Source organism: Nanorana parkeri, unplaced genomic scaffold (assembly GCF_000935625.1).
Source record: "Nanorana parkeri isolate BGI_ZX_2015 unplaced genomic scaffold, ASM93562v1 scaffold176, whole genome shotgun sequence".
NCBI lineage: Eukaryota > Metazoa > Chordata > Amphibia > Anura > Dicroglossidae > Nanorana > Nanorana parkeri.
The window spans coordinates 1,620,273-1,631,183 of NW_017306444.1; the positions used below are offsets into that span (position 1 = coordinate 1,620,273).

Genomic DNA, 10,911 nt, shown 5'->3' on the forward strand with positions numbered 1-10,911 from the left:
TTAATTTAACTGTGGCAGCGCATGGCAAAGCTTTGTGACGCATTGTCGTGCATTGTGATACCTTGTGTTGCAATTAAATATACGCCTGCATAATTTTATCACAACACAAACACCAACACAGCGTAAAAACTATTTTTAACATGATTTACAGTTTTGCATTCCTTAATTTTTTTACCTTTTCGCAAAAAGGCACAATTTAAAAGATTGGACTATTTATTAACTCAATACAGTTTTATCTTTTAGATTTATTCAGAAAATATTTTTTTTGTGCACTGATACTGATTTTAGTGCACGTTATCAATTGAATTGTGTATTTTTATCAGTTTAATATTAGTTTGAGAAACATTTGCGCAATTATCGCAGGGCCTACAAATTTAGTAGCACCATCTTTTTATTCTACCGGGCCTGTGCTTTCAGAAAATATATGGTTTGGGGGGTCTTTTACAAACGCTAGCAATGCAGCAGTTGAAAATCAAATCAATGGGAAAAATTGCAAAAATGGTGTGGCCAGCTGAGGTGCAAAATGTTCCAGGGCTTGGCAGCGAAAGGATTAAAGTACACTACCTATGCTTTATATATGACAACACACACAGTCTTACAAAAAGGCAGAATACACCCACACGATATTTTAAGTAAAAATGCAGAGCACCTTAAAAACATCAATACAAATGCACAATAAATTGCTTTTCTAAATGCATCTTTATATTCAAAACAACTAAATACTGAATATACACAAAGGGAACTCGGAAATATTAGTATGGGAATTTGGTAGTATACATTCTAACAAACATAGGGTTTTTCATCAGATGTAAAAATGTAAACCTTGCATATTTCAGATTAAACAATAAGAAGAGGGGGTTTTAGATTTAAATTACAACTCACCTTGGTTGCATTGTTTAGGCAGCTTATATCTGAGTTGGTGTCAGTGTCTTTAACTAGTTCCCGTAACTGGGGAAAATCCAGAGACTGCAGAAAAGCAGAATCCTGCTGTTGTGGGGCTGGGGGCACATTAGTTTGGTAACATTGTGCTTGTCCTCCTGGAGGAACCATCCTGACTTCCATGTATTTTAGGGTTCCATCCGTGTTCAGGAAAAGAGCTGGCTGATACTGGTCAATGTATGTTTGAGACTCAGATCCACTAAGATAACAGCATCTGTTGTTATAACCATAACTTTCCTTTCTTAGACATTTCACCAGTAATATCAAAAATGTCACAAGGGAAACTAAACTGATAGCCACAAGAGAAACAATTAAATATAAAGTCATATCTGATGGTGCCTTAGAATGGGTCGATAAATCACCAGATTTTGGTCTCTCTACTATAACCTCATCTGCTATACTGATAATTATAGTGACTGTGATGGATGAAGGATGATCCCCATGATCACTGATTGACATAATGAGTTGTTGCTCTGTGTTTTCTGTTTCCTGCAATCCTCGTACTGTCCTGACCTCTCCTGTATGTTTAGACACTTGAAACAGTAAAGGACTGCCAGGGTCAATAAGGTTGAAGGCCAACCAGGCATTGTGACCAGAGTCCAGATCCACTGCTGTCAGTTTTGTCACCAAATATCCAGCACTTGTAGATTTTGGGATTCTCTCTCGGACAATGAGATCCTCAGAGTGCTCTGGATACAGCAAGGTGGGGGAGTTGTCATTTGTATCCAATATGAATATAAAGACAGGGACAGTAGAAAATAATTTTGGAGATCCAGAATCCTCTACTTTTATGGTGATTTGTAGAGTCTGAATGTGCTCATAATCAAAAGAACGCTGAGCATATATATCACCATTATTGGCATTAATATAAACAAGAGAGGATGCAGAAGATCCATCTATCTGGGTCTCCACTGTGGAGTAAATTAGATTAGAGTTATCTCCTTCATCTGCATCTGAAGCAGACACTGTACACAGAAGAGCCCCTGGGTCACTGTTTTCCTTTATAAAAGCATTATAAGTGGTTTGTGTAAATGTTGGTGCATTATCATTAACATCAGAAACCCTGAGATTAACAACAGTCTTACTGGAAAGTGGAGGAGACCCTAAATCAGAAGCTGTTAGCTCAATAGTGTATTGAGATATTTTCTCTCTATCCAGAGTCTCATCAGTGACCAATAAGTAACGATTTTTAATAGATTTGATTTTAAATGGACTATTAGGGTATAATCCCAATTCTATTTCTCCATTTTTTCCATAGTCCTTGTCTTCTACATTAATAAATCCCACAGCAGTTTCTAAAGGCACATTTTCTGGAATTTCATTTGTCATTGAAACAATAGAAATCTCAGGATAATTGTCATTTACATCTTCTATTTCTATGTGAATTAAACAGTCCCCCTCCAATTTAGGAAGTCCTTTGTCTACTGCTTTAATAGAAAATTCATAAAAATTGACTTCCTCATAATCTATTGACCCATTAATATAAATCTGACCACTTTGTTCATTCAAAGCAAATTTTTCTCGGGCTGATTCTGCTGTGTGATCATCAATATAATACCGAATTTCACTGTTTGCTCCTTCGTCAAGATCTGTTGCATTTAAAGTAAATATAATAGTGTTTAAAGGGATATTTTCCTTAAGACTAATTTTATACACTGATTGATCAAAGACTGGTGGATTATCATTAATATCTAGCACTGTTATTGTGATGTGACAGGATCCTGATCTAGCTGGTTCTCCTCCATCAATAGCAGTGAGAATAAGATTGTGTTCTTGTTTCTCCTCTCTATCCAACACCTTCTCCAATATCAGCTGAGGGACAAGAGTTCCATCCTTACGATTCTTTACAGACAATGAGAAATAAGGATTTGTATTTAATGTGTACTGACTAATACCATTAACACCAACATCTAAATCCTTAGCAATATCTAAGGTAAACTTAGCACCAGGACTTGCCAATAATTCTGTAATTTCGACTATGCGCTTATAAATTAAGAAAGTGGGAGAATTATCATTGATATCCTTAATCTCTATGTCTAAACTGAAATGCTCTAAAGGATGTTCAGCAACCACCTCTAAATGCAGCACACAGCTCACACTTGATCCACATAAGATCTCTCTATCAATCCTGTTATTTACAACCAAGCCTCCATTTTCCTTATTAATATCAAAATATTTTTGGTATTTCTGAGATGGTAAATGTATTCTACGTAAAATAATCTCTGATCGTTTCATGCCCAGATCCTGAGCTACATTTCCTACCCATGTCCCTGGATCAGACTCCTCCACAATAGAATAATGAAGCTGCCCAGAGACCCAGCCCCAGCTACAAAGGAGAAGGGAGAGAGCTACTTGCCATTTCCAAGACAGATCGCAGCCTTTGATGTCCATATCTTACAATGTTTCCTTAAAATGTACTGTACCATAGATCCTCTGTAATCCACAATGCCTTTTGTTTATAAATCCATACTGATGCCTTTGCAAAAATAACCCAAGTATAGGAAAAACATCCTCAAGATTGTTAGCAGAGCAGTCCTTTGTGTGTGAAAAATGATGGGAGGGTGAATCACTGAGCCAGGGGGAGGAGAGAGCAAAGCTAGCTTGAGCAGATATATTGCAGAAAACAAATAAAATGTGCAGATGACAAGTCTGCCCTCCTGTGGTCATTAAATATAACATCAACCTTGTTAAAAAGTTTTGTCTACATTTTACTAGGACACATTCTTTCTTTAGAGTAAGTAGAAAGCTTAAAATGTATCTTATATTTTGTTATGTTAAGCAATACTTTACATGTCATTTGTATATAACAAAATATGTTTCTTGCATAAAACACATACTTCCACCCATAAAACTGACACCTGCTTTTGTAAATGTGTAGTGTGTATCTGATAAATGGCTGATATGTTGCGCTAGGACATTTTCATTAGTATAAATGTTTCCATTTGGATAAACAAAACATCATTATTAGACAGAGTAATTAGATGTAATTACTACTTTAACAGTATGATCTAAATGAATGCTTAATAATTTGTCTTTCTTTTATGTAATTGGTTACATTTGGGACAGAGACAGCAATAAAAAGCTGATAGGGATCTAAGTCTTTCCCACTCTATCCAAAATGGGGGGGTTGCCTTTAGATGTACTTGAAAGCTGACCTCTAGTCAGATATAAAAAACACAAACTAATGCAGCTCTGTAATTATTAATACATCATTATCTTTTGTTTTAATACAAGCAGTGTAAGTACCTGAAATTGACCTTGTATCAGCCTCTCGCAGTCCCTGTACAGCAGGGCTGTAGTGTCAGAAGGAGAAGCAGTCCAAAAGGCCAATCAGATTTTGTCCTGACAAGCAGCATGGTGATAGGAAGAGAAAGCAAAGTGATAGAAAAAAGGTCATCCAGGGGCATCACTGGGGTCAAGTACCCAGGACATGTACCCTGCATAGGTCCTGAGGCCATGATTGCTTAAAATTTGTTGTTTTTTTTTACTACGGTTTCTCTAGAGTCTATATCATTAGCACTGCAGAGCCTTGTCTGCTGAACTGTCAGTGGCAGTTCAGAACCAAGGGATGCTTCTCTTAGCTCCTTCTACTAAGCTCCAGTCACATGACACAGTATAGAGGACATCTCACTCTGAACTGGTGCTGCAGGTCTGGTAAATGGGTTTCAGATAGGAAGGGGAGCTGTGCTGAGGAATTGGTCTGAAAGGGGCTGGGCTGTACTGTAGGGGGTCCTGTACTGGGGGGGGGTGTCTTTACTGAGAGGGGGTTGTATTGTCACATAAGTGTACAGTGAGAATGCTTAAGTTTTATTTAACCATGCCCCTCCTACTGTTAGCTTAATTTTCCCACACCCACCATTCAGTGCATGGTTAGTGTGTGGGCCTCATTCTTCTCATTTGGGTGCCCACAGGTGCCACAGGTCTTTCACAATCTTACCAACAAACCTAAGCTTATTATTGTGATACTCCTCCTTTCAATGTCCAGTAACGGGCTGGGCCAATGTCCCTGTTAACCTGGGCTCAGGACTGAATAATGCTGGCCATCAGATTGAAGACATCAAACGTCAGATAAAAGTATTGCATGTAAGGTAAAAATTGCTGTTTTTGTTTTGTTATATTTTGTTATTTTTTTCTTTTATGGGCTGTTCATTTTTATCTTGAAAGTTGTTGGCTCGAGTTTTTGTTTTAAGCCTTGTTCCACGTTAAAGTGGGCCTAATGCTAAACTGCTACTGAGACCACCTCTCTACTGTGCTGCATCTTTAAGGAAAAATGGAATTCAGAGACATTTAGGTAATACTGCTACCAACAAGAGGATATGGACACTGGCAAACAAAGAAGCCCAGTATAACTCTCCTAGTATAACCCACTCCCATCAGGTCTCAATTTTGTAACCAAGTAGTAACAAGAGCAAGGCAACACACAGAGGCATGGGATGGTGTCCTTCAATTAACCCCAATCAATGAATTTTACAGTGATTACAAAAATCCAATTTTCAGGTGCTACCAGCTGAGGAAGTCGGCCTGCCAATTTTCCACACCTTGGATATAAATGGAAGACAAGGCTGGAACGTGAAGTCCCTCCCTTAACAGAATCCTTTCTACCTCTCTTTCTAATGCAAAAAACTTCTGGATTCTCAATGATGGTTCATGTATGCACGACTGTGGTGTTGTCCCACCGAATCCTGAAAACATGGGCTGGGGTGATAGCCCCTTGATCCTGAAGAGCCTCAAGGGCTGCATGAAGGGCTGCCAACCTGTACGGGGACACAGGAAATTTGAAAACATCAACCATAGAGGGGGCTGAGACAGGATATATCCACTAACCTGTCTATGCAATCATTCATAGCTGCAAACTCATCATAAATAGTTTGATTTCCTAATGTTTGACAAACCAACAGCTCCTGCCAGAGAAAAGAAGGTTTTTGAAAGAATCTGCAAATGTATATCTATCCTAAAGACTGGTGCATCCTCTACAGGAGTCATTCATACTTTATTAAGGCGGCTTCTTTGAGCCCACTTCTCCTCAAAGGAGTGTTGATCTGCAAAATGCTTTGAAGGTGTGAATAGTTTATAAGAAGTTTCACAGTCTCTGTGCAGGACATGTGAGAGTAGCAAGTACATGGGAAAAGTGTTTTTAGTCCTAGGGCCTTTAAAGGATCTTCAATATGTAGCAGGGGAAATACTAAGGGGGTTATTCAATTAGATGCCGAAGGCAGCTGAGTGAATAACCAAGGCGAAGTGAAGTGAGCCGAAGGCTGTTCAACTATTCACTTCAGCCTTGTACAGCTTATTTCAGCCGTACATCGGCTAAAATCAACCGTGCATCAGCTGCCTTTGGCTGCCTGCAGTCAGCCGAACATGCTCTACATGTTCGGCTGACTGCAGGCAGCCAAAGGCAGCCGATGCACGGTTGATTTTAGCCGATGTACGGCTGATTTTAGCCAATGTATGGCCGAAGTGAAGAAGGAGTTCGACTCAGCCAATCCAATGCCTTCTTCAAAGACCCAGACGCACTATCAAGGCTAACATTTTGCTTTATGCTCCTCTAGGACACTCGTATTTAGTCATCAATGTTATCATAGCTCACTGTATTTGGATAGAGCTCTACAGACACTCTATAAGACATAAAAATTTGATCCAATGACATATACATTTCCTAATGAATGAATGAATAAATAAATGAATCAATCAGTCAATTAACAAATATGCTCAGGCAATGAAAATCTACTGCTCTAGGCTATTTTACATTTTCACAATCTGAGTCTGGTTAACAAAGGAAAAAGTTTATACCGGCAAATCTCATATACATATGGAAACATTTAGAAGCCCAATACCTGTCCAGGCTTGTGCACCTGAAAGTCACTGCAACCCTTGCAGCAGTGATGATTTTGCAATATAAGTTATACACCAATATGATTTTAAAAAAGTTAATTAAATGTGAACTGTTCACTACTGAAATATTTTATTTAAAAAATGCAACATTTACCCAACTGTAGGTGGAATTACTTATTCATACTTCTGATCCTTAAGAAAACTGCACCAGATACATTTAAACCAAAACTGAAGGACCTGTACAATTGTTGGCAATTATATAGCATTTACCTATGCATATTGAGGTGCTGTGTTCATTACAATAAAGTCTTCAAGATTAAGTTTCCACCAAGTGCATCTTTCTTAGGACTAATGAATGAGTGGTATATAATTTTAAGTACATTTAATATCACACTCACATACAGGAAATGTATTAAAAAAACCACATTATTTAAAAAATCAATGTGACTGATACGATGTGGAATAAGTAAAAATATTCATGTAATCTAAAGAAACTTAAAAGAAAATTTAATAAAAACAACTGACCTTGCTTTGATCATTGAGACAGCTTGTATCTGATGATGTATCAGTGTATTTTACTAGTTCCTGTAACTGGGGAAAATCCAGAGACTGCAGAAAAGCTGAATCCCGCTGTTGTGTGGCTGGGGGCACATTAGTTTGGTAACATTGTCCTTGTCCTCCTGGAGGAACCATCCTGACTTCCATGTATTTTAAGGTTCCGTCTGTGTTCAGGAAAAGAGCTGGCTGATACTGATCCATGTTTGGTTTGGACACAGTGGCATTAAGAAAACAGCAGCTACTGCTATAACCATAACTTTCCTTCCTCAGACATTTGACTAGTAATATAATGAATGTCACAAGGGAAACTAAACTGATAGCTACAAGAGAAACAATTAAATATAAAGTCATATCTGATGGTGGTTTGTAGTTTGTGAGAAATTCTCCAGATTTAGGTCTGTCTACTAAAACATTATCTGCTATACTGACAAGTACAGTGACAGTAGTAGATAATGATGGATCTCCATGATCACTGATAGAGATAATGAGTTGTTGATCTGTGTTTTCTGTTTCCTGAGATCCCCTTACTTTCCTGACCTCTCCTGTATGTTTAGACACTTGGAAAAGTGAAGAGCTGCCAGGTTCAATAAGGTGAAAGGCCAACCAGGCATTGTGGCCAGAGTCCAGATCCACTGCAGTCAGTTTTGTCACCAGATATCCAGCACTTGTTGATTTGGGGATCTTCTCTTGGACAATGAGATCCTCAGAGTGCTCTGGATACAGCAAGGTGGGGGGGTTGTCATTTGTATCCAATATGAATATAAAGACAGGGACAGTAGAAAATAACTTGGGAGATCCAGAATCCTCTACTTTTATGGTGATTTGTAGAGTCTGAATGTGCTCATAGTCAAAGGAACGCTGAGCATATATAGCACCATTATTAGAATTAATATAAACAAACGAGGATACAGAAGATCCATCTATCTCAGTCTCCACTACAGTGTAAACCAGATCAGAGTTAATCCCCTCATCTGCATCAGTAGCAGACACTGAACTTAGGAGAGTCCCTGGATCACTGTTTTCCTTTATAAAGGCACTATATGTGGACTGTAAAAATGTTGGTGCATTATCATTAACATCAACAACCCCAAGAATAACAGTCATCTTACTGGACAGAGGTGGAGACCCAAAATCAGAAGCTGTCAGTTCAATAATATATTGGGATATTTTTTCTCTATCCAGAATCCCATCTGTAACCAGTGAATAGTAGTTCTTAATAGTGCGGATTTTAAATGGAATATTGTGAGATAAGTGCAAATCTATCTCTCCATTTTTCCCAGAATCCTTGTCTCTCACTTTAATAAATCCCACAGCAGTTCCAAGAGGAGCATTTTCTGGAACCTCATTTGCCATTGAAGCAAAAGAAATCTCAGGATAATTGTCATTTACATCTTCTATTTCTATTTGAACCAGGCAGTCACCTTCCAGTTTTGGAAGCCCCTTGTCTGCTGCTTTGATAGACAATTCATAGAAATTCAAATCCTCATAATCAATGTTTCCAATATTATAGATGTCCCCGTTCTGACCATTCAAAGCAAAACATTTTCTTGCAGATTTAGAAGTGTGGCTATCAAAACAATATTCAATTTCACCACTTGCACCATCATCCATATCTGTTGCAGTTATTGTCAATATATCTGTATTTACTGGAAGATTTTCCTTCAGTTTGATCTTATAAATTGATTGATTAAATGTTGGTGGATTGTCATTAATATCTGATACTGTTATTGTGATATGACAGGATCCTGATCTAGCTGGTTCTCCGCCATCAATAGCAGTGAGAATAAGATTGTGTTCTTGTTTCTCCTCCCTATCTAACACCTTCTCTAATATCAGCTGAGGGATGAGAGTTCCATCCTTACGATTCTTTACAGATAGAGAGAAATAAGGATTTGTATTCAACAGATACTGTCTAACACCATTACTACCAACATCCAAATCCTCAGCTATTTCTAAAGCAAACCGAGCACCAGGATTTGTGAACACTTCTGTAATCTCAATGTTATGACAATGAACTAGAAATGTGGGAGAATTATCATTAATATCCTGAATTTCTATGTCTATACTAAAAATCTCTAAAGGATTTTCAGCAACCACCTCTAAATGCAGCACGCAGTCCACAGTGGATCCACACATGATCTCTCTATCAATCCCGTCATTAACAGTCAAGCCTCCATTTTCCTCATTTACAGCAAAGTATTTTTGGTATTTCTCAGATGATAAATGTAATCTGCGTTGAGAAATCTGTGCATGTTTTATGCCCAGATCCTGAGCTACATTTCCCACCCATGTCCCTGGATCAGACTCCTCCACAATAGAATAACGAAGCTGCCCAGAGACACAGCCCCAGCTACAAAGGAGAAGGGATAAAGCTACTTGCCATTTCCAACACAGACAGCAGCCTCTGATGTCCATATCTTACAATGTCTCCTTAGCTTTTGATGCAACATAGATCCTTTCTATTACAAATTGCCTGTAGCTTAGGATTCCAAGCCTTTTCCACCCCAAAAATAATCCATCCACAGAAATTAACATCCACAGAATTCACATCTCGGAGTAGCAGTGCTTCTTTGTGTGTGAAAAGTGGGAGGGTGAATCACTGAGCCAGGGGGAGGAGAGAGCAGAGCAATGCGATCATATCTACTTCGTTATCTCAGCAGCCAGAATTCATGACAAGAGTGACCTCTTTTGGTAATTGTTTATAACTTTACTGTTACCAAGTGACACTAGCCAGAATTATAGTTTTTAACAAGAAGGTGACTACAGGGCAAACAAGTTGATGAAAATAGTCCTACATAACTGACTAATTACACCTACAATTATTTCCCTTTCATGTACTGTGAGAGATCAAGCAAATTGCATTAATAACAATGCACCCATTTTCTTACTCTGTAACAAGAATATTAGTTTTGCTGGTGTATGTTCATATTGTATTACCGACAAAAAGATAATCAGGGAACATAGCAGGTAATGGTAGTTTTTACTTTTTAAAAAAAATAAGTCCAAAGTTACACAGTAAGGTTGTAAAAATAAATATATTTACCAATTTCAACCAAGTTCGTCTTATGTGCACCTATTGTTCCATTGTGGAATTTTTTTTTCCTTATAAAATATGTATCTAATTGATGAAACTTCTTTTCTGTAAATAATGTCTGTATATCTGGAACCTTAAACCACAGGTATCCTGATGAGCCTTAAAGTACATGTATCCTGCTGTATATCATTACTGAAATATCATATAAATTAGATTAGTGAATGAGGTCAGAATACCAACTCATGCAAACCTCCTTTGTGAAGTGCAAATTCTTTTGCAAAGTGAACAGCCTATTTACCTTTGGTAAATCAACCCCTGTATGTTGCTTATGTCATAAATGCTTTCCTTGCTGGCCAAATTCTTTTTGAGTATATACTGAACTTTGCATTGCACAGCTCAGTGTACAGTCCAATCATAATTCTCTGCCAGGACAGAGTAAGTCCTATGCACATTTGCAGGAGTTATGTCATCTTTACCTGGCTAATCAAGATGGCTGAAAACTTTGCTTGGTATGTGTGCAATAATGTGCAAATATGGTTATACATATG

General features: G+C 38.0%; 2 protein-coding genes across 2 annotated transcripts in view; both read right to left on the reverse strand.

Annotated features, from left to right (window-relative positions):
- The window catches only part of LOC108785742 (protocadherin gamma-C5-like), a 225,342-nt gene extending 221,908 nt beyond the window's left edge, over positions 1–3,434 (reverse strand). The window contains exon 1 of the mRNA XM_018554875.1: positions 3,314–3,434. Within this exon, the coding sequence (XP_018410377.1) occupies positions 3,314–3,330 (17 nt within the window). The 5' untranslated portion in view covers positions 3,331–3,434. The remainder of the gene's footprint in view (positions 1–3,313) is intronic.
- A 2,150-nt stretch (positions 3,435–5,584) lies between these two features.
- On the reverse strand, positions 5,585–9,856 carry LOC108785727 (protocadherin gamma-C5-like). The gene is made up of 3 exons (XM_018554860.1): positions 7,297–9,856; positions 5,764–5,840; positions 5,585–5,693 (listed from the first exon to the last, which is right to left on the reverse strand). The coding sequence occupies exons 1-3, from the start codon at positions 9,742–9,744 to the stop codon at positions 5,585–5,587; spliced, it is 2,634 nt and encodes an 877-aa protein (XP_018410362.1). The 5' UTR covers positions 9,745–9,856.
- Between the last annotated feature and the right edge of the window lie 1,055 nt (positions 9,857–10,911).